The sequence below is a fragment of the Tigriopus californicus genome, chromosome 2, assembly GCF_007210705.1.
Source record: "Tigriopus californicus strain San Diego chromosome 2, Tcal_SD_v2.1, whole genome shotgun sequence".
Lineage (NCBI taxonomy): Eukaryota > Metazoa > Arthropoda > Copepoda > Harpacticoida > Harpacticidae > Tigriopus > Tigriopus californicus.
The window spans coordinates 4,989,242-5,014,362 of NC_081441.1; the positions used below are offsets into that span (position 1 = coordinate 4,989,242).

Here is a 25,121-nt window from a genome sequence, read left to right on the forward strand (position 1 = left end):
TTGTGAACGGATTTCTCGCCTCTTGAAAGAGACTTATGGGTCCGATCCACAACCTGTTTCGGGTAATGCGAATAGAAAAACAATTTCATGCCGGGGAATGGCGACGAGGCTCGCCATATTTTCGTGGTTTCTTTTCATAGTTGTCCTAGTGCTGAAGAGTAAAGCTCACTCATTTCCAAAGAGAGGCTTAATAGCTCCTCAAATAAGAGAGCTCCTCTAACAACACAACAGGTATGTCGTTTTACCTTGGATAGACTGTCTTGGGTGGATCGTCAAGCTTTCGTGGCGAGTTTGTGCGTTTGTTGTCCATCACACATCAGACTCTTTTGATTGTTGGGTGACTTGACAATGGGGGCTTTAAAGCGCCCCAACAATCCCTCTCGCTCATAGTACTGTGGGGTGTGTGTGTGTGTATATAGTAGTATCTAATAATAAGCGATCATCATTTGTAAAGAGAGTAAATGCTTTGTCATTGGCCTTAATTCTATCTGAGCGTCGTCGTCGACGTCGTCGCTTGTTTGACTTGGCGAAGAAGCCTTTTTCACATCTCTTTCCTCAGATTGATATCATTCACACACACTCACACACGGTCCAAGCCAACTTGCAAGAAAAAACTCCAAGCCTTTCAAGCTCGAGGCGCGAATCCTCATGGACAGATCTGTAATTTTCTCGCGATTCAAAGCATCATCGTCATTATTATTCTATTCCAAGTTCCAAACACCATTCAAGTCCAACTTGACCTGCCAGAATATAGGGTTAAACAAGATTTATTGCTTTTCCAATGCGTACTCGCTGCAAAAGGAAGAGTTGTCTACTTGCAGATCTCTCGTCCGTCTTATACCGACTCAACCACTGGACGCGCATATACAAATAAATGGATGGAAGTAGTTTCGTGGACACTTGACTTCTCTAAAGTGGGCCTTTGGCATGCGAAGTGTTACGAGCAATGCACTTTTTACGTGCCCGTCGTCATGCAATTCTTCCCTTCCCATCCTGTAATCACTCAGGGAATCAACCCAGTCTAACAATAATGGATGGATGGACCCATTTCAAATACTATTAGATCGGCCTCCAGAGGCTTCCCAAAAGGAAAGCGGTTCAGAGTCTCAGAGCATCTTGACCCAACCAAGCGAGTCACATGCCCATAATTCATGAGCGTCCTACGTGATTTTGCTCGAGAGGCAATAATTTTATTAACGAACATGATCAATGATTTCAGTCCCACCAACGGTCAATAAATCGCAGGTTCAAACGGAGCAAACCAAACCCAGAGCTCGTGAAACATGCGTAAAAAAGTACTAGAGTTCCAATGTAGTCAGCTCCCTCGTTAAAAGTAATGCGGTATTAGGCATTTTCGCCACCACCGAAAGTAGGGTTCTCCGGCTATTGTTAGTGGGTTGTTCGCCTCTTTGGAATGGTGACTGATGACTGATGAACAGTAATTAGGGCCCTATGGATGGATGGATGGATGGATAGATGGATAGCTCTTCAACGATGCCAACTAGAAGGCTCGGCAGCTCGATTCTGCTCTTGAGCTCTTTTGAACAAGACTAAGTGTGAGGTGACACGCAAAGAGTGTGAACTTGCACTTCTACAAGTACTTCTACATCTCCTCATGTGCGGTGATTTGAATGCTCGTCATACTATTCTACTACGGATGGGTGGGTATGTTCAGATGAAGTACGTCTTTTAAATGGATTACTGACATTTCGAATCCGGCTTTATCATTTTTTTTTCTTCACTTTATTATCGCAATTGATAGATGAAAGAAAGAAAAAAAGGTATTTTCAATTAAATTCCCATTCAATTAGACTTGAGGTTCTTTTTCTCATTTCCTCAGTTTTCGTCGTATTTTCTTCGACAAGTGTTCCTTCAAACACATCAGATCGATCACTCAGATGGTCGCTGATGGTTTCTTCCCCGAAAAAAATGCTAGTTATCCTCACGTTTTCCCAGTTGAACAAGCTTTCAAGGACGAGCCGGATCGATCCCGAGCGAGATGGGGAAGACGTTGGTAATTAAGAGACACAATGCCGTTCAAATGGCTCCTCAAGAACCATCCGAAACAAGCAGGCAGCTCAACAAATGCTGCACGATCCACTCAAGAACCTTTGGCTTTTTCCTCCTGGCCTATGCTTCCACCATACTATCCCTATACTATTCACCGACAACTCACCACATTACTAAGTGTGACGCTGTCAGGTGGCAAGGCCGGAACAAGATCGACACCCTGGTTCTCCATCACTTTTGACAGGGAGCCTAATTTAAACCATTTATCATCCCACAAATTCTACATCTTGCACAATCGGCTAGCCCCATAGACCCCCAATCTTCATTCACCTAGCGGATTTTCCATTCCAACTTGTGTGGAAAAGAAACAATTATAATGTCTTGACGTCTGGAAACAGAAGCACTCGAACTTTTTGAGGGTTGATATTCAGCGCGCCCTGAAACCTTGGAACCCGTTTGAAAGTCGACCGATCTGATTTATTGAACTAGTTAGTGCAGCAAAAGTTTAATGTCCTCGCATTGTTGTCAAGAACAGCATTTGTGTGTGTGTGCGCGTGTGTTTGTTGGTGGTTATCCGTCTCATAAAAGGCTTTTTTATGCCCCGACAAAAAGTTTAGATGCTCCTTGGGAAGAGACCACTTGGGTGCGTGTTGTTATATTTGCTATGTTCTACCACTTGATCATGCAATGTGGTTGGATCCATTTGGAGCTTGCGGCGGTTGTTTGGCTTACATATACATGTATGTACAAATACAATACGCATCAACCACCGTTTGGAATCCAGAAAAACACATCCAATCAAATGTCATAGTTGTAAACGGGAAAACAGTATTTGCTTTTTCAAACTGTCAACAAAAAACATATCCTGCTAAACGCTCAACAAATCTCTTTTTATGATTTTACAATCGCATCGGGTAGGAGATTTTTCGCCCCTCTCTAACTCTCAGAATTTAGATGAGAATCTCACTGAGATGATAACGTTGTTGTTGTTGTCGTTGTTGTAAATGCTAGTGTTCAGTGTACTGGATAGAATTATAATTAAGAAAACGAACCCCTTTTACAACCTGAAAATGGTTGTTTACAACCATGTTGAATGGCTGGCAACAAGACAAAAAGCTGTCCCGCCGTGAAGAAGACTAACATAATTGTAGAGTAGATCCTTGCTGTCTCTCACCTTCTCAGTCAAGTAAAACCGTACCAAAATCCCTATTGGCTGTCCCCCTCCCTCCATGATGAGTCTTCGTTTCTTGTTCATAAACACAATTTCACAACATTGACTGGGCATGAGAGATCATTTGGAAGAGAACTGGTTTCGTTTTTTCCCTACATACGTAGACGTGACTTGATTTGATTCTGATTGATTCGAAGAATCGCCATATTTGGATTGCTCCATTTCCATCATTTTAGGCGAAAAACGTCAGTTTCAAGGCTAGAAAAATCCCAAGTTTTCCTTCAATCCATTCAAGCATTCTCACCTAGAGGTCTATCTCGAATCATCCGATGGCAGTCCTCTACTGAGTCTTCACAAATACGCACATACCCTCACAGACACACAGAAATGCTCTAGTACAGTCGAATGATCATTTGAGACGACCCTACGTTCTCCAGATCAACATCATGCAAGCTGTCACCGATTCCGACAGACATTGTGGAAAATGACACTTCCGCCACGATCATGGATGTCTCTGGTTGCCTCTTTTTTTGCAGCAACTGTATAGGTGAGGGGCTTTCATGATTGTATAAAACTATTACAATCATAAAAAGAAATCGCTGGATTATCTGGAATTGACGTGCAGCTGAGATCCATCCAGAGCTCCGCGCCCAAGGTCGGGCCAGAATTTACATATCACTTGGTCTCGAGGTCTAATCCAACTTTTCAAGCCGGGGTGCACCTACATACTGTACGGAAGTACGTACTACATGTCCCGTGAACGTTTGCTCCACAATCCTTGGATGATATGTGATCATTGGCACTATCTGGAAGACAACTTGGTCCATTTGGGCGGTTATGTAAATGCGAGTACCACGACGTCTAATCGTACTACTTAATCAATGCGTCATCATTCAACCTTGGATTTTGAATCCACAGAGAAACGAAGACAATTTGCCACCATTCCAAAAGGTAAGGGAAGGAATGGATGACATTGGTGACTGTGTCCAAGCTCTGCATTTCCGTATGGCGATTGTTTGTAAGAGCTTCAGCGATATCTCCAGTATCTCCTTCGCCAACACCATATGTCATGCTCGTTTGGCGAAACAATAGCCTTATCTTCATGCTAAGAAGACTCTTCCGCGACATTTAAATGCAAAAGTTCAATCTCACGAGCTTCGCCCAAACCTGATAGACATTGAACATGGGGCTGCTTCCAAGCCAAAGATCAATCTCTCCGAGACACCATTTTGTTGGCTGATCCCCTTTTACAGTAGATGGCAAAAACAAAGCATATTTTGCGTTTTGAGTAACAAAGCCACAGCCTCCGAGGGAAAACCCTTGGGTTGCTGGAGGGATGCAGGCGTCCCAAGAAGCGACTGAGCAAAAAAATGCTGCTTCCAAACGGGTCTATGACTCAATGACGACAAGTCGTTCTTTGTGGTTGACACCACCACCAACTTGTCATTTCTGAATAGTCGGGAAGAACCATTCCAGGAATCTCAGGCATTGTTAATGGCTCGTTGGTGAGATTCGAGAGTGACATGTCTATGAACGCTGAGATCCACTGACCAAAGGTAGTTAGCCAGCCACCAGCCAGCCAATCCTAAGCAGGGGTATGTACATAGAATGAGGAAAAATCCATTTGGATCAAGTAGCTCACTGAACTTTGAACGCAAACAAACCTAAACCGGCTAATACAATTAACTTCTGGCGTTTCTCAGGCCTTCAGTGGCTTGGAACCTTGTTCACATCGCTTTTCAATGATTTCAATTAAAAGAAGCACGGCTTTGAATGACTGAATGCATCTCCCAAAAAAGAGCCTCTCAAACCTAGGGCAGCCAAGGTTAGTCATCAAGGGTGGTGGTGGTTGTCTCGTCTCTCTTTCTCTGTATGCAAATGACTTGGTTCTTCCCGATCCTTTCTTGGCGGTGCTGAGTTCCATCTGTTAATCAGCATGCCCTTTTAAGTACGTGCCTTGGGAAACTGTCCTTTGGTTTTACAAGATATGCTACTCGTATTTCACAAATACGCTTTCTTCATTGGGACTGAGGCTTTGACTCACTTCCAGAGAGACCACTGATTGAGTGATTGATATTCGGTTGTTATAGTGCATATACGGTACAGTAGAGAGTTGGAGCTGCCTATTAAGAAATACTTAGATCCGTGGGTGGACTCCCGAAATGGCTTCAATACCAGATTTTGTCACAGATTTGTCGATGTCGGCGGCTCCTTTTCTCCACATTTCTTTTGCCACCAAGGAGCTTTGTTGTGCACGTAGAAAGTTGGGTCACGCCCAAATGGTCTTGAGTTTGTCTGTCGATTAATTGAGAAAGAAATCATTGGGTAGTGCTGGCGGTGGTGATGGTGGTGATGGTTGTGGTGGGACATGCGATTTCGGCTTTCACCGCCTCCGAAGATTCATCCATCTTATCAAAATAGGGCCTTTCAAGCACTCAAATCAGGTCAGGACGATCCGAGAGATGCATTTCGCTCCCTCAACTTATCCTCCAGCTTGCACACATTGCCCAGCGATATCCGTGATGGAATTGGGTCTTGAGAGGTTACCCTAGCCAGCTTAAAAGCCTAGCAAGGCTTCAAGGGATGCATCACCAAACCCAAAAGTGACAGCCATGTCTCGAGATGACTTGATTTAGTAACAAATTTCATGCATTAAGATGTCCCATTAAGAAGATATTAGTAGATGGTAGAGAGTGGTGCTCGACCAGGTTCTGCTGCTATCTCATAAGGCAACATTTTCGATCGCGACCAAGCAGCTTGGCACTCGTTTCCTGGGACAAAGAGTCATTTCAGCTCACCTGGATCATGATTTGCTCATAATTATGAATATGACCAGTCGCTGGTTGGCTCCTCATGGGGTGACCCCGAGCTCGAAAATACTTTGGAGTCTCTCGGCTACGAACTGCTGCTGCTGCTACTACTCCTACTACAACAACAACGTACTGCTAATACATTAGCAACAAAACGGGCTGATCAGCTCTGGTTGAGTTGCAAACCCATTTATTTGCCCAACACCAGCCGCCAATGTTGTGGGAGACATTGAAGTGCACGGTAGGTTTTTTATGACCGTCTTCTACTGCAGTCTCCGTTCCGTTCGTTGTTGGGATTACAACACATCCTTTCCACGTATTGTTCTGTCGTGAAAGATTTATATCGAACAAAGCCATTATGGAGAGGGATCTCTAGACTCAAATTAAGTTAAAGTTCCAGCCCCAAAATTCCCGTCCGTTGCATGTCTGTTTCTTCTTGGAGAGGAACAACCTACCCAATGCTATCCAATGCTTGCAGACCAGGTTCGAAGCCTCAAACGGGCACCTTTTGGTCATGGTCGAGTGAGGCCTCAATTATTTTGCACAAGTCTTTTGTGTCAAGAAGTCAAAGTGGGCTCTCCTTTGTGTTCGAGCAGGAATAAGGATAAGTTCTCAAAAGAAATTGGTACACACTAACATGATCTCCGATCTCCAATCATAATTCTCTTGTCTGCCTATTCAAAAAAGCAAAGCAAAATCTCGCCTCGTCACTCTCCAAAACTCGGACGAATCAGGCGAATCGGTCGTCTCACCAAACACAAACGAGGCAGGATCAACTCGGATCGCTCGGCATGGTTCATGTTAATTCAAGTAGCGGGACACTGACTTCATTTTCTCCCTCTCCAAGAATGAAGGGGCACATTTTTGCCTTTCAACCATTTGTACGTAGAGCACCAGCCACCATTAAAGGGCCCCCCTTCTCCACCTTCTCGTCGATTCGCCTCCTCAAAAGTAACCATCCGCCCAGAGCCCACTGCCTTGGCACGTATGAATGGAGGAGTCCTTTGGCAAGTGAACTTGAAAAAGGCACAGTGTGATTCACCGTCGCACTTCTTCGCCTTTGGCCACCCTGTGATAAGGCCCAGTGGATCTTGGCCTGTCTTCGCCCTATGACTCGTGTTCATTCAGTTCATTCAGGGAGGGATTTTTCAAGGTTGAAACTTCTTGCACTTGCATGCCGTACATTGTATGTGCTACATTGTGCGACAACGTAGAGCAAGAGAGGCTCAAGGAAGACATTTGTGGATATGTGTACCTCTTATAGTACCAAGACGCTTTCATACTTGTTTCCACATCGGATTACGGGATCAAATTCTTTTCGTATTCGCTTCTTGGGAAAAATGGCAGTGGAAAAAAAAATACATAAAGCTTGATATGAATGCAAAACTCCCGAGATTTACACACAAAAACAGGATGAAATAGGGATTGAGAATGAAATGGTCAGAATGGTCAAGTTGATTGACTGCCAAACAAGTTCTTTGAACCGTTAGTTACATCATTCTCCATCGTAAGGATTCACTGCCTCAACACCCGCCTCCTACATCACTTGTGGGAGTCATTTGAGATTACTTCATACTTCTAGATTCGGGTACAGCAAAATACACCCAATAAGTTTAAAACAAAGTCGGTTCGTTAAGAAATCGACATTTAGCCTGAGATAGATTATGGCAGATCCAGTCTCCGAGTATTATTAAGATGTCAAGAGGCCTTTAATCATGATCACTCTTGAACTGAGCGTGCTAATCATAGTCATATAGCCAAGCAGGTATTTTCCCTCTGAATCTTCTACCTGACATTCTCATTGATGATGAGCAATGGCAAACACGTAGTAGGCTCATAAACTCGCGAACGACTCTCTGGCTCGCATCCCTGTTTTTTTTAATTGACAGGAACTCATTTCCAGACCCTGAACTTCCGTAAAATGAGGGTGAGATGCTAAATCACCAACAACAATTACTCCTAAGATTCGAATCCGGATGTGCCACGAATTGCCTCTTACCACCGGGTCATGCGGCGTCTTCAGTCTCAGCCACACAAGAAACATCTCATCGTTTCGGCAACAATTCAACCGCGTAATGAATTGACAAGGACTTGTTTGGTGGTGGTTGGCTTGTGTGGGCCACCATGAAATATTGATTGTGGTCACGGCGATACCTGATGTTATCATGCATATCCCATCTCGTTTTCCGGACTCCATCATCTTTCTCAGAAGGGTTGCAAGTTTTGGCCTTGTTGCCCTGAAGCTCGGTCGACCGCTGTGACGTTCCCAGGCTGCTGGCATGCCTACTAATGCTAAATGCTACTATTGCTGCTACTTTTTGCTGCTGCTGATCATGATTCAAGTTCATCATGCGTTTGCTTGCTCATGGCTAAGCAAATCCTTCAATGTTACGCTCAATTGTAGGATGCAAATGTCAGAGATAATGGTAATCCTGTTGTCTGTTCCCGAGAAATGCCAGTAATGAAGCCTCGTTCCTCATCCTCTCTTTGCATGTTTCATGCTCAAGTCCCTTAACAAAGGGATACGTCTTGCGTACCTCCTCAGTTCTCACTAAGTTTTTTCTCATGAATAAGGTTGGTACGTAGACGAAGTAGTACTCATACGTACATAATTGAGCATACTTGGCAAATTGGGTGACATTTAATGTCTTCCACTCCTTCGACCCAAACGTCAATCAGAATGCTATGAATTTAGAGTTCTCTTAGATGATTAATTCCTTCTCTCTGATTTGCCACGGGAAACCAGAAGTGACAGCAATTCATTCAATTTAACGCGTTTTAGTGACAAATGATAAAAATATTCAACAGCACTAAGTACGTAGAATCCTGTCCAGGGGAAAGAGAGAGCTTGGCATTAGTCCTCGAGTTATGCCTTCACTCACAATGGCAATGCTTGCAACATGATACCGGTAGACAAGTGCAGGTCAATTGGTTTTACTTAGGTTTCATTCAGCATTAAGAACTCTTTTCCTTGGGATCGTGACTCCGTTCGATCATTAAACACTCCTCAACCGCCAACGATCTACTGTACAGTACCTAGCTGGTCGTATACCTACCAATGTACAGAAGATAGCTAGCTGTCAGGCTCCGCTGAAACGGCGACGACTGCAAAATCTGAATTCGCTCTTGGCAATCCACTGGGAGTTGCAAGAAAACCGAGCAGGAACCTAATTCATGGCCTTCTTTGAAATACATCGATCGCATTGCCTTGATGGGCGAATGAATCCATGTTCTGTTCCAGAGTAGAATAGACGGTGAACAGTAATTCGTGCACTTTTGATGAGGACATTCACCAGTAGAGCGATTCTCAAGGTGTTTATTGTTTGATGGGATTTCAGCCAAGAAGAGGGCATGAACCATTTAGTTCCACAGTAGGTCCCCGCTGCTAGAAGCAGCCAAGTTTGCTGGAGAATAGAATAATAGATCGACATGGAGGAGCAAGCTAGTCTCACTTGTGGACGATTTCCCTAGCGTTTCTTGATTTCCCATGTAATTTTCATGGGACAGTTGAGCCACCCACCACTTTGAAGGGTGTCGATTGATAATAAAAGTAACTCATGAGTCGCATTAAACATAAAATCCATAAAATGGTGCGAGGGGAGGGTGTCAGGTTCGGTTAATCCACTTGCAGCACGAACCACACCTGGTCTTAATGAAACTATTCATCGAATAACGAGCTGCTCTCTATGCCTGGCGAATCAACCAAGCGAAATGGCCATTAGTTTGACAGAGAGAGAACCAACCAATGAACGAAGGAATGAACGAGCTTTAAAACACATCATTTATACGGATTGTGTTCTGTTTTTTTTCAGGTATGACAATGTCTGCTTTCTCAGTCTGCGCGGAATTACCCTTTCCAATGGAATCGGCGTACTTCTTTTCATACGTTTAGGGGGATTCACGTTTCTGCCGGGCAATAATTAGGTGAAAATGTCGCACTAGTTCCCAACAGATTCTCCAGAACATGTCCATCTCGTTCGTCATTGTCATCATTATGATGATGATGACTTTGGTTCGTAATCTGGCATCTTTTTTCCCAAGTCTTCTTCACTTCCAAGGGCTGGCTGCTCTGATAACAAGCGATGATGTGTTGACAACTCTGGACGAGAAGTCAACTTTGCAAGACATTTCTTGGCTTTGAATTTGCTCCCATTATCTCTCCACTTCTCATATCTTCTGGTGAGATAGTTTGCCTAGTTGACGGTATGTGAGGTTCCCGCGCGTTAAGAGCTAGCTGAGGGCCGAGGAAAAACATTTGGAATTTTCTAATCTCCCCTCATAGATTGAGGAATTTCTCAAAAGAATATATCCATTGGTCGATTATCAGAATAAAGGTCCGGCATCGAGGGAGGTTAAACAAATGGTCGATATTTGCCTTAATATCCCACTAAAACAGCATGATCAGATTCCAACCAAGACGAGCCCGAGAAGACATGACCCCATAAGTAACTGTCTCACGGTCATCGTCGACGTAGTAGTGGCCGGCCCTGAAGATCCTCCAATTTGTTGGGTCTGACTGCCCATTCCCCAGAAGACCACCGTTGATTTTTCGACTCCATAAAGATGACGAAGATATCAGAACAAATTGCTTTCGGTTTCCGAAGAATCCACCAGTTTCCCCAAGACTTGTTCGCTCTTTGTTTCAAAGGTTGAAACGGGTGTTCGACATCACAAAACAAGATTCTAGGGGAGAGTTATTGTCCGCCATGGTTTATGGAAGGGTGAGGTGGTAGATTAGGAAATGGGACAAGGGTTAATAATTTCCATCTTAACGACATTCAGACGAACATTAGACGTCGTCGCCCGTCTAACAAGGTTCCCTATCTATTCGTTTGATTATGGTGTTATGGCGTAGACAACCCCTGCGGGGCGGGAATGAATGGCGGAGAGCAGCTCGAATTTCGACCATTCTTGGGAAGCCATTCACAGTCAACTCCCTCCCGTGCCATCAGCTCAAAACCACATGTTTCCATTTTGAGCAGCGTTAATTTCAAAATTGCCCACTTAATCTCAAGCAGCAACTTGTTTCTGCATTCTCATTTGCCAAAAAGCCAACGCTCTATAGCAAGTCAACTATATTCTGGTTTTTGGTCACAAGCCGGAGGTGGTGGTAGTGGGACAGACAAGCAAAAAAACATTATTGTCCACTAAAAATTTCCTACAGAAAGCATCATCCCGAAAAAAGTTCAAGTGAAGTTCTCTTTAAAATGGCACACCTCTATTAAACGAAGTTTGAAAATGACGACCCAGACGACGTCCCATCAACGGAAATCTGGCTCAATGACGCAACACTGCCGTACCATTCCATGGATTCGCACATTTCAAGCCATCGAAATGCCAACCATATAAAAGGCAGTTCTTGCCTCAGGACAGTGAACCTTAAACAAAGTTCAATCGCTCCACCGTTCTCGTTTACACTTGATATATAATGTCACGTTTCAACCAGAATTTGGGCTGAGAGGTCTGTTCGTAAACCACTTCTGTACCCTTACCCTTACCACTGGCTCGCTAGGCAATGGTTAAGAGCGGGCTTTTGTTTTGACTCGGGTGACGGACACATCTGTTCAAATTTTGGGATGAGAAGATTGTTCTCCTCCACAACCATGGGAGACGAGTACAATCATCCACCATCCCTGGTTAGTGGTTGTCGCTTCTATCCAGCTGGCATTGGCCCTCACTCCCCACTCACGGCTTGGCCCCTCCGTAGTCTTCCTCGTTTTTGTCGTTGGACACGGTTGCTTAAAAGAGCTGTTGGTCAACATTGGCAGGAACAACAGACAGAACAGAAAGAAGCCTTTCAGCAAAACAACAGGGTGTATAGGTGAAAAAATGAGTCCTTCATGTCCTGAAGGTGGAAAGGAAACTAGCCCCTAATTTGCCACAGCCACGAACTAGCTGATTGAGCCGAAAGAGGCCGTGCTATGACCATGTAATGACTCTTCTCGCAACACTGACTAGTGACTGAAAACCCAGCCAAGATGTATGCAAAATGGATAAATAATTAGCAAATGAAATAGAGGGTCTGTGTGGTCTCAAAACCATGATTTCTTTGAAACGGCTTCGAGAGGAAGTCTGTGAGGCAATGCGGGTCTCGCAAATTGATGAGCCCGATGTGCACAAAAGACCAAAGCCATTTTTTAGTCTCTGTCTCTGTCTCTCTCTCGCTCGGAAGAGTGATGTCGGGTCATCTGGCCAATACTACGGAAAGCATTAGCCAGAGTGGAAGTTTTTTCCCCGTGTATCTAGTGGAACAAGTGGAAAGGCGTGGCGAGATTGCGATGTACGGTATCGTTGCATGCACTCTCTTGTGACGAGTACAAATTTTCGAAATTACAAGGCTTCCTCTCATTAAGGATTCATAGACTTGACAACTGAGAGGTAAGAAAAAATTACCTCACATTACAAGGCTTTTATGGGCTTTTAAACTGAGCGGAGTCTCCGTGAGGAGTAGCTAGCCTTCAATTGTTCACTTTTGCAATGAAGGGTGACCCAGTTTCGGCTAATTTAAATCAATTGAGATGGATCGTGTCTATTCAGGTCAACTGAATCCAACAACTTCGGGATGGATCTGAAACAAGTAACTGAATTCATCTTTACTAGCATTCTGCCCAACTCGTCTCTTCTTGGGATACTAAAAGTAAATGTCATAGAAATACTTCAACAAAGATGCCGATTTCATGAAAGAATAGACCCAGATGCCCAATGGAACGAGCCTTGATTGTCCTGTTCTACAAATTCTACGCAATTTTCATCAGCAAAGTGATATTACCCAAAGGAGAGCTGTTCCAAATTAGAGCCAATTCTTTTGAGAGGGCTTCGAATCTTTGTTTAGCTTATGTCTTACAGCAATTTCAAGCATGAAGCTTGAGTTGCCGTCGCTAATCTCGCCTGAGTTCATGACACGACCTTAATTTTGAATTATTTGCTCAACGGTCTAATAGCAAGCTATCGTAATCACCTGTAGAGTTTGAAATAATTCCAAAGCTGCCGAGACTCTCCCATTGAATTGGACCACCCAGAGAATGACGGGCAACATTCAAGAAGCCTTGATAACTCCCTCAGAAAGTAGAATTCTCTAACAACAGGAGACCCAGGCCAGGTTTGTCCGAGAATGTGGGCCATTGAGTAGAGCTGAGAACTTCAGTATTTCCAATGAGCCTCTTCTCAAAGAAGAGCCCACCATGTGTCTGTGAGGAACAGGGAACAGGGAATGCAGGCTTTGGCGTTGCAAAATATTTTGAGAGAAGCCAAAAAATGTTCTAGCCCTTGTTTGGTTGAACGAGCAACAGCGTTCTTCTCCGGGGAAAAAAAGCATTGAAGCAATTTGGAGTTATAGAAAAAAACCCTTGGAAATGATGGCTTAATTTACCCACAAATCTGACTGACTCTGCACTGCAGTTCTTTTATTGCCATGTCGTAATCTGAGCAAATGCCAGGAGATTTGTTCACTTCTTGCCCAGTCAAAGTATTAAACAAATTGAATTGGAAATAACGAAATGTGAATTTTCCTCTTCTCGGGCTTTTGCTGTGAGAGTTGGACTTTAAGAAGAGCTCCTCGATTCTTTGAAGACTTAATCAGGTTACTCAAAGGGGATCACAGTTCAAAAATGCACCAGAGAACCTCATTTTCTTCACAATTCTTTTGGCCATCGATTAGACACATCTGAATGAATTGCACGTAATCCTCAATCATTTCCATTCATGATACCCGGATCAAACTCTTTCCATTCAATTACACTTGGATAATTGGCAGTATTGTTGTCTCTGACAAGAATTCAAGTTGGACTCATGTATTCTTGTCGCAAATATGTGCAAACCGGTTTGAGATCCTTCTTATTCAAAGAAATCTCCCAAGAGTGACGAATGATTGGTATATAAAAAAAAATTTGATTAGCGTGAGGCGGATGTGCAAGGGATAATTACTTATTCTCATTGATTCATCATCTGACAAATAGAAAAGACCTTGACTTTACGTTTTGCGGGGTTATTTTTGAATTTCGTCGGACAAAGACCCTCCTGATTTTGTCTATAATTTTACGATCTGACAGGGAGGGGGAAACCACTGGAGGTTAAACCGCAATTGAAAATACAACCATTTGCCAGGCATTGACTAGACTACCGAATTACCGCGTTCAAGCTCTGTTTGCATGTCTGGAAAGAGGTTTGAACACTCACCAGGTAATTTTTACGATTAGAAGCAAAGATTTGAACCAAACTCTCTGTACAACATCAAGCTTCAATTACGGCTTCATTTAGATTGAAAGAATAACATGTCTGCGTGTGGATGTGTGCCATTGGTAACTGCCCGGTTTACCCCTTCTCTCTCAAACTTCAATTGAGACGTTGTACTTGAGGAGAGAATAACTTGTCAAATTATACCGCGATCACATTGCAGACTTTAAGAGTGATTACATAACGTCTTCCAAGCAACACAAGCAACATGGCAAGCTCTCTCACCAATCCATGCATGGACAGGCGTCATTCACGACATTAAGATGGAGCACCTTTTGCACAGACAGACAAGGGAATGAGTGATGACTTGAGTAACTGTAACACAAGCCACGATTGACCAAATTGGATTGATCGCTGTAAATATTCCGAGCACATGGATCTCGGAGATCGAACAAGAAACGAGACGGACGGATCTAGAATCCGTATTGCTCTCATATCCAATCTGGGATTGGGTTGATGCTTGATGTCAATGGCAAGGAGCCTCATGTCGCCGAAAGGTCGAGGCAAAATGAACATCTACGCTTTTCAAGCGTACGCACGTATTAGCACAGAACTTGACTTGAAATGATCCTGAGTGTGTGTTGAGCAATCGACCATCGTTCTCAATGACTTCTCTGATGACATCAAGTTGGGTATTTATTCACTTTGAGGGATTGCCCCATTCTTTCGGAGAAACGTGAAGACGTGTCACTCATGCAAAGTATATGTACCCTCATGCCATTCAAAAAGTAAATACCACGTGGGAGTCTGTCCAATCAAACGGGCTATTCATGAATGAAATAACATTTCGTTGTACGTAAAGGCCTTGCTGAGGCATTAATTGTTTAATTCCGTGCCTAGACACGCTTGTGGTCAAACAAACGGTAGTGCGACGGTAAAAGAACCCACCACACATGTACATGTACGTGAGGACGTGCAATTTAATATCCATTATGAACGATCATGTTGGCTTCAAAGAAATGTGAGGGGCCGTATAAAAGACGTGCTCATAAATTTATCTCATTTTTTCCTGAAACACCAAAGCGCTCTACTCTTGGTGAGTACCGATCGTAATCAGCCATTCATCTCAAAGGAAAGTGGATCTCTCTTTATGTTGTGCTTTATGGGCTCCATAGTCAACGGGCTGGTTAACTTGTGTGGGAGATGAGGAGTGGTCTCTTTTAATTCATGTCAAGGAGCCCCAACCATAATCTTGTGAAAGCTATCTTATTAGAAAATCTTCTCATCCATGATGAACACTGCAGAAGTGAATTTCGAGACTCAAAATGTACCTCGAAATAGATCACTTTGATTGCGGGAGATGTTGGTTTTTGTCGGAGGGTGGATCTCCTCGAGTACTGCACGTACATGTACCTACTCACTCCATCCTGATTCACGATAGAAGTGTCATTGGTGAGCAACAATGTACGCACAAAGGATGGTGACAGCCAACCACATTTGAATGACTGATCACAGACAAAAGAACTCATCTTTCAAGTTTTAAACCTCATTGGAAAGCGCTCATCCATGGATGGTAGAGATCTGCCGCAATGAACAAGACGAGCAAGAAGCAATTGGTTGGGATGCTTAATGCTCCAATCCAAGGGGAGAAGGAAGAGGAGAGGGAGGAGGTTCCAAGAGTTGCGAAAAGCTTTGCCTCACTCTTAACCATAATTGTTATGATTTGGTCTGTTTACACCCGCTTGTAGCGGAAGCTTGAACGGTTTTGGCGACCACTTGGTTCATTTTCAAAATATGGTTCTGAAACGTTGCATTTTCATATGCTTAGCTCGTGCCTTGGAACGAAAGAGGCATCATCTTGTCATTAGTTCCCTTCCATCAAATTTTCCTACCTTTGAAGGTCTTTGGATCTCTTTATATAGTTATGGCTGGAGTGATGCAATTTATTATTACTTTTGTAAAGAGAATCAAAAGTAGGTTTTTGCGTCTAGTAGGCAAAAAAGATCGACACAATTGCATTCGCAAACATAACATGCTTTTTTTCGTTCATAGCCATCTACGAACTATTATGATTTATACCAAGCGTTCTTTCAGAAATAATAGCATAGGAACATCAAAATTGTTGACCAAGTAATTGGCCAAGTTTGACAACGGATTTTTTTTGCACCATTGAACATGCCCTTTTATGTTCGAAGTCGAATGTCAAAACGGTCTCCCTGTGAGGAGGTAACCTGGTCTGAACTTTCATTTGGTAGTTGGTAGAACATGTAAAAAAGCGGATTGTCAAGTTCAAAGACGAACGCTCTCCGACCTCTTCTACTCGTTTCTTCTTTGGTTCGTTGCCCGATTGCGATCTGATTCAGATTGGGGGGAAAAAGTATCCAAGAATCGATCTCAGTGCCCTCCAGGCTCAGGAACCAGATCGAAATCAAAGGTGTCTCCTTCAAAGTACGTCTCTTGCCTGATGATGGCATAAAAAATACAGAAATGCTCATGACATCTAATAGTAAATCGTGACCTCTTCTCTCATGTCAGGTGAGTAGAGATGTGCCGAAACAGGCATGATCTAGAAGTAGGCTATGAGACGCAAGAAGAGAAAAAAGGCATCCCTATTTTGTTTTATTTTTTCTCTCGTATCGGAAATTTGAAATGTCAGATTTGAATATCTCTCTTCAACGAACTTTAAGGTCTCAAAAAAACGAAGGGACATGCACATGGATTGTCACCATTTACAACTCTTAAGAGCCCTTTCTTTTTTTTCCAATTTGTCATGGAGCATAATTCTGTTGGCACACGAATGAGCAACTACCGTTTCTGAATGGAAACCTGGCCATCCAGTTCTCCCCGGCGTATAAAGAATAGCCATTTTCCACCCAGAATGCCCTCAACAAGAGCATCATGACTGGAAATCAAGATATTTTCACCTCTCTGTCTTCGTTCCTTCCAAACTAACCGCCTTGGTTGCCATCATTAGTCATCGCTGCCAATAGTAATGGTAATGGGCTCAGGATTCCTCAAGGGGGGGGGGACACGCCCTACAAGGAAAGTTCTCCTCCGTTGGGGCCGGACCAATTTCCCAAACCAAACCCGCCGTCTTAGTGACTGCATATGCTTATATAGACTTATTCATGATGAATGCCCAGACAATCAGACTCCAAGGCAAGGAAACCACAGGGAACGTTTTAATTTTCTCCACAAGTTGGCCAAACTCTGAGAGTGTCTGGTGTGGATCTGTAATCTTGGAAGCCCCTCAGAGCACGATAGGACCATTGACTACAATAGCACGAACAACACCATTGTCGATCCCCTGAGGACGAGGAATGTTTGTGTATGAATTTGGAATTCGCCATGCCGAGCATCGTGGAATGTTCTGGCAAGATGTCAAGATACCGCCTCCAACTTTCCGCCCAGTGTCTTTCGGATGAGTGTCGTTCCACCCGAGTGGTATCGAGGTACGATTGCAATCAAGATAAATCGAGACACACCAACTTGATGTCATAAAGAACAATCATATCATCATACACGGTATAACGACCCCTAAAGAGCCGAAAATAGAGGAGGGGCCAAGCTCAATGTCTCACAAGGAATTTTTCAACTCCGATCAAGTTGGACCTTCGATCTGTGACCGAATGGAAACAGGGCCTGAATTTTTATGAAGAGGTCCTCGGGGGAGCTGTTACTTATCAGATCTCTAGCAACAGTGGTGTTGTTGTCTTAGAAGACGACACTTTGTACCTTAAGTAGGCCTCGTGTCTCGGCGGAAATTGTCAGGGGCATGAAAACCAAATACATCTACAATATACACCACGTACGAGTACGTAAACCACGCTGTTCCGCCTGTCCAACCACACAATACAAGCAAAGCATGCACACATTCGAACGCCTATTTCCAAGGTTATATCCATTCATTTGAGATGGTCGCAATCTAGAAGACACGACAGAAATTGGCCATTTTCATGTCATTTACTAACACCCTTGTCGGATAATCAAAAGATCATTGAGTACGAGAACATGTACTAGCTAGCGTCCAGGTGTTGTGATCTTGTTTCGTGGACATTCGAAATTGGAGTGCTGCAAGTACGTACTTCTGTACATAATGATCTGGAAGGTAAATCACAATCAGAACGAGCGGATCTTTGGCCAAAGGTGCGCATCCGAGTGATTTAGGAGCCTCCGAATTTTGCCCAGCTTTAACACCTCTTCGGACGATTGTTCTCCTCAGCCACACCCAAGCTCAGATTCTTTGTACTATGTACGTATACCTATCGTCCGATTTGCGGTGGTTGTTGAATGGAGAGTGGGTTCCTGAAATCATCTCGGTCTGGCTCGATCTGGCTCGATCTGGGCAGGCCGTGGCTCCTAATCGCAGGATGTCATTAATATCGGAGTTGAGGTTCCTTTCAGAGTCTGCTTCATCAGCACATTTGGAGTGGCACCAAAGTGATTTACCCTGCACTCACTAACACTCACTGTAAAAACTTATTTATGCTTAATACTTTGATTCCCTCCTCCTTTACTATAAAGTTGTATTTGGTCAGGGCAAGAGCAAGTCAAGGGGACTTTCTGCCCAACGCTGTGAAAAATCGGCCGCAATGACAAATCTCGTCTGTCCTCAAAGAATGTGCTATTCCCCTCGGAAGAATGCTCGACCATAGGAAGGATGATGATGATGATGATGTCCAGTGATCTTGACGAATACCTGTCGTGTTCGAACAAGACGAACAATTCAATTGGCAATCATGTCTGGCATGCAAAAAGCAAATTCCTGGTTCCTTACCTTCATGAGTTCTTGACACAGGAAGAGGTTGGAAGCGAGACGAGGATTCCTGTGAAAGGTCAGACGCCCTCTGGCGGCACCTCAAGAATCACTTTTCTAAGCCGGATCCAATGACGCGAGCGTTTTTCGTACTAGGATCGTCCTGTGTTGGGTCGTCCCCGGTTCGGTTGGGGAGTGGGCATTTTGAAAGGAAAATGGTTTCTTTAATTGTCCAAATTGCTCAAAGAATAATTGGGCATCAGTAAAAAACATTCCGCTCCCGAACCACGACTACCAGAAGCAAAGGAGATAGAAAGTCTCAGTGTCTAGGTACTACATTCTCTAACGGTCAGGTCAGGTTGCGTGGATAGATGGGTAAAACACACACACACACACACACACATGCATAGAGTATACAGAGGGCTAGGGAGAAAGATATCTAGCGACTTGCATGATCTCAATTTGATATCCTCCCTTGATAACCATGATTAGCATGGTTCATCATAATGCCCTTTGTTTCAAATCACGTGAAGATGATGAGATTCTCATTTAATTCTTCCCACTCATTCAATGAAAAAAAGGGGGAAACACCATTTGACTCCTGAGAAATTAAGCCCGGACAGACACCCTCGGGGTGAGTTTCCGGCCTAATGACACCATTGAGTTCCAAGGCTCACGTAACCTTGAGAGGTGGAATTGATCTACTAATACATAGTCGCCGTCTCTTTCATTCCTTTGACTTGGCAGCAAACAATGGATATACGTATTCCTCTTCCCTTACCCAAATTGCAAAGACACGCAATTGTCAAAGCGATAAAGAGAAAGAAAAAAGAGGATATCCTTAAAATTCAGTTGAATTAAGCAGTCCCTCTTCCTTTTGGCCCCTGTGCACAGTTGAGCTCGAGTTCCTCAATCCTGGGCAAAAAAACAGGGAAAAAGTTCAACTCTGCCGCCTTTTGCTTGGACTTGACGCGCTCTCAACGGGAGAAGGTGGGCAGAGAGGGATGGATCATCTTGATTTATTCTTGAAAGATGAGCTGTTTTTTGCAATGATGCCCATAAATATGCAAATCAAAAGAGAAAGAGAGAGAAAGTCACAATTACATCTGTGAAAACATTCCTCTTTCTCCTCCTCTACACGACCGAGATTGCCTCATATTCCTGGCTCCCCAAGTAGCATTAAAACATGAGGAATGATCATGGAGATCCTTGTCTCCCAAATCTACTCGGACGGAGGCGTTACTGGCTACAAACCCCGCCAAGTTAGGAGAATATGAATCTCCTCACTTTTCCCCCTTTCGTTAGACCCACACATGAAAGTGGAAAGCGAAAAACACCTTGCAATACTAAGTTTCTAAACAGCCACGAGCAATGCCTAATCAGGTCATTGGAGAGTGTTTGTCACAACTTGGCCTTTCCCTAAGCACTTACCTGGGTGTAATGAGATAAATAAATATCATTTAACGGCTAAGCAGGTGCCCTCCAGTGTAAATATACTACCGACTGCTTACGAGGAGTTCTGAGCAAATACATACTTACTGCCCAACAACCAACGAGGTCACTCCTCAACCTCATTTTGCCCACTCGTCATCGCTCGCTACTCACTTCCACCAAGGGGTGATTAGAACAATTTGCCACCCTGGAGCTCTCGATCCTCGAAGGCATGCATTTTCTCTCACACTGCTGAATGTATTGTACGTATCTCTGTAGCCTGTTCGTAGGACATACCTAGAACAGACTGTACTATACTACATTCACTCCAAATCACGTGCACACGACGGGGAAGGTTCAAGCCAAAATGTGTGAGTGACATTGCAATTGTCCGTCCGTCCTCGAGGACTGGAAAGGATCTCTTGAATGTATCTAACTTCATAGCTGTGCCAAATGTGTGCGTCAAGTTTAAGGAGCCCTTTAGACCGTACAAGGTTAACGAGAAAGGATTGGCTTCGTTTAATTAAATGTGCTCTATGGAGATGGTTTGGATGGTTGGCGACAATGCGGAGCGGGAAATGGAATTCTAACCATTCGGAATAAATTCAAACCCCTAGGTCCGCTCGCTCGTTTTAGCGTGGTGAATGCGATTTCCATTCGAAATTGGCAATCTCAAGAAAGTTCCCGAAGTTATTCATTCAGGAGCCGCTGGTTTGCCTTACCATGCCGGTCGCTTTTTTTGTCTCTCTTCATGTCTCTCTTCATGACCATGATGATAATAGTGGTAGCTACTGTCCAGTAGTAGTTGTGTACGAGTACTGTATTGGTGTTGGTATAGTGGTGGTGGTGGTGGTGGTAATAATAACAACTACAATAATAATGATGATGATCATGGCTGAAGCTCGTTCAGCGGTAGCCAAGTGTGCAGCATTGTACGAGGCAAGCTTGGTCTTATTGCTCTTGGGTGGTAATAAAGAGCATTCAAGTAAGACAGAAGTAGCTCCTAAATTATTGCAGATCTTTACTGGCACTCGACTGTCCGTTCGTCATTGCAAATTTATTCAACTCCAAAGCTATTTTTCCCTCCGCTTTAACACACACACAAGTGAAATCTAACCATCACCATCCGTACATCTTTCATCCTTCATCCTTCATCCAGCTTATTAAAGAGCCTACCCAAGAATATCAATATACGCCGCGTTTGCACAGAGTCTGGTTATACAGTTGCACAATCAACCTACACACGCCATCATCAGCATCAACCATCATCAACTATCCAGTAGTAAAACGGTCTTCGTTGACAAATGAACTTAAGCTTTTCATCGCACCCAATTCGGAAGATTGAATTTAATTACATCGTTTCCACGAGCATGGCCAGACCAATGGATACCCGCTACTCTTGAACTTGGAGGATCATTAGTGGGATTTTGTGGCCACTTATATTTTTCTCCACACGAGGTGGATTTTCAATCTCCGTCCCGAAAATTTCTAGCTTGACCAATGTGTTGGTCCTACATCCGTCTATTTTATGTATGCATGCTATGGAGGTAATGCTTGCATTTAATGATGAAAATGACATAGTTGGCTGTAATCGTGGCTGCCAGCATTAAGCTTAGACATTGATGAAGCCCATCTTTGCGCTTGCAAAGTGAGGAATGGAATTGTGGAGAGAGGCCAGGATAATTATCATTGTGCACGGAGGCCCTGAAGTCATGTATAATGTCGTGAATACACCGTCAATAAACATTCACTTTGAGCAACAACTGGAACCCCGCTACGAGGATTTCTTTTTATCTTTTCTCGCCCCATTCTTGTTGCCTACGATAATAGACTGACAGCGATGTTTTCCCAAGAGTACGTCGTTTCTTTAGTGATAGTCCTCTTGTACGCACATATAGCGATACCGTTGATTGTTTTAGCAGGAAGAGCTGGTGATGGTGGCTGTTAGGCTAGCCAAGATCCGTTGATCCTGTGTTAATTGGTTTCCATCGCTCGAACAATTCATCAAACAATCGTAATTAATTGCCCAGACAGACAGCCACCTCGGCTATGATTAGCACCGGTGTTACTATCGGCCTACATTGTACAAAGCAATCGGGCCTGATTGCATCTGAATCAATATCGTTGCCAAAGAAAATGGGATTTCAATCATTCCAATCGATCGCCAGCCATTGTCTCACAATCTTCCATGAACCCTCTCTCCGTCTTCATTGTACGAGTACATTCCACTAGGAGGATTTATAAACTCTATTGTCGTACTCCAACATAGAGAAGGGCCTTACGTACCTATATATTGTTTGTATGGACAAAGAAACCAAACTGGATAGTTAGATGGATGCCCAGAATGGGAGGGAGGGAGGGAAGGAGGGAGGGATCGCCATCATCCTGCTCCTAGCTTAATGTCAAATCAAATTTGGATCGTCAGGATGTGATGAGAGCTTGACTCCGATCTTATCGCGGTTTTCCCAATCAATTCATGCAATATTCGATGATGCCCTAATGGACCCAGCACTCTCCTCACCTCACGCTCAGATCGTCCATAGCATAGGCACAAATGTATGTACGTATACTGGACTGAACCCACATATTGGCGCAATCGACTCGATCGTAAGAGCCTTGGCAGAAGAAAGTGGGGCGGATCCGCCCTCTTCTTGTTCTTCATATGCTTCTACGTACTGCCCGCCTTCTTTCGTTCGTTCTGGCATGCTGTCCAATCGTAAGGCCCTCCTTATCTCTAATAATCACAATAATACGAGATCTTACCCACTCAAACATGAGTGCTAAAGCCATTTTTCAATCAAGCATGATAGGATTTCTTTACGTGTCTTGCTGACGTGAAAAATGAGCATCATTCATCTTCAATTAATGATCCCGGGAGCCCAACCCTAAATTTTGTTTCTTGTTCCGGTATATAACCTCCACGAATCTGCAAACGGATTGCCATTCACGACTCTGATCCGATTCTGGATGATCAAACCATATTTGCACATGTTCGTTCGAACAACAGTCTCCTTCTCTTGATACGTCCATTGATCAAGTAATTTCAGGGAGTGCTTTCGGCTCCACTTCCAATGAATAATCCAGTCGTCCATTGGGCTGTTCGTTGATGCTTTCAGTGCTCGATCTCAAATCATATAGATTCACCCATCAATATGCATGGACTGGAAGGCCTCCAATTTCGGGGATTTTATATTGAGTCCCGCTGAATGGTTCTCAATGGTTCCTCCTAAGCTCCTCACATCTTGGTACACCTCGGTGAACCAAACTCGGCAAGCGCACGGCGGTCAATGCACCTTCCTCAAGTCCATTTAATTGCGTTTCGTGGTCATGTGCGAACTATGGGTGAGCAATTTGAAGGGCAGCCAAGCGAAGAGGCTTCTCAAAAATGCTTTTAGACCCACCATAAAATGCCCATCTCTAACGCTTTAAACAACAGATTAAAGCCGGCGTGTCGCCTTGGTAGTAGACTTTTTTTTCCGGGTGACCGGACCACCTTTCTCTTACTTGTGTGAATAATGTAAGTGATGCATCTGAGCATTCTCAATTGACTCTCCAACACACTACCATATCTAATGGACCCAAGATAGTAGCTTAAAGCCCACAACCAAAGGTGGATGGACGGAGTTTAGGCAAGAGAAGAATTATCCAAAAGGGCGAGTTTCGCTTCAAGCGTAATCAATCATGGTCTTTACCAAACCCTTACAATAGTACATAGTACATCAACCATACAGTATCGGCAACAAAGCGACCTTTTTGCTCCCATTTAAAAATGTACCTACATACATATACTGCAGTCTACTTGTTCATGGTGAATGGGATTGGGCTTCGTGTCTGGTCCAATCTCAAGATGAAGAATATTAGCAATGACAAGCGTAAGGGCCGACCCAAATGAATTTATGCAAATGAAATGGGCAAAATCAATTCTCATCTCCGGTCAATGACAATGGGCTTCGTTGAAATTCCTCGAACTCATTGCTCGCTAAAGATGATTTTAAGAAAAAATGTTTTTGAATTCCGAACACTCTCGGACGTTCTTTCAATTTTCAGTTCAAAAACACAAAAAAGCATCCGAAACAATGATCGGATAGCACGTGCTTGTGTGCCAAAATAGCGACTGGAAATGACTGAACTCGTGAAAAATTGGTTGTTACACTTGCCAATTCCACCTGGTCTGCGGTTTATCTTTGCAAGACGACGTACGTAGTACGTCCAGTAACAAGCCACAAGGCAGAACCGAGGTTGACGTTTTCCTCCCGGAAACATGTGCTAACTTCTTGCCTCTATCTGCAATGCTGGAGAACCGGGAACAGTATAGGCATATGTAGGTACTGTACTGTAGGTATTGAGTGGCAAAACGATTAGTCATTGGACGAGCTAATTGCTCAAGACGCGCCTCTTTCATTGTGGATTTTCCTTGATTACAGGTGACTTCGGCCCCGATGAATGATGAGGAATTGGAGACACTCACTGGAACCAACAAGAGCCACCCTCGTCACAATTCTTCGGGTTCGCTATTCTCACCAATTGTGACGGCCACGTGTCGTACCGGGATAATGACCATCAAAGTGGAGTCGCTGAACAACTTTGGAGGAGTGGTTCATTCGCGGGATTTCCGGAAACCCGAATGTTCCGGATACGGAGAGAACACCAAGATCACCTTTCTCCGGGTGAATATGCTCGCCGAGAAGGATGACAAGGATTACTGTGGAGTGTTCTACAATCAGGTGAGCCATTGGCCTCATCTTCAATTGAGAACTGGCTTCTATCAAGT

At 43.8% G+C, this 25,121-nt stretch overlaps 1 protein-coding gene across 1 annotated transcript in view; it reads left to right on the forward strand.

Annotated features, from left to right (window-relative positions):
* The window catches only part of LOC131892649 (uncharacterized), a 41,644-nt gene that overhangs the window by 3,451 nt on the left and 13,072 nt on the right, over positions 1-25,121 (forward strand). The window contains exon 2 of the mRNA XM_059242472.1: positions 24,775-25,074. Within this exon, the coding sequence (XP_059098455.1) occupies positions 24,775-25,074 (300 nt within the window). The remainder of the gene's footprint in view (positions 1-24,774; positions 25,075-25,121) is intronic.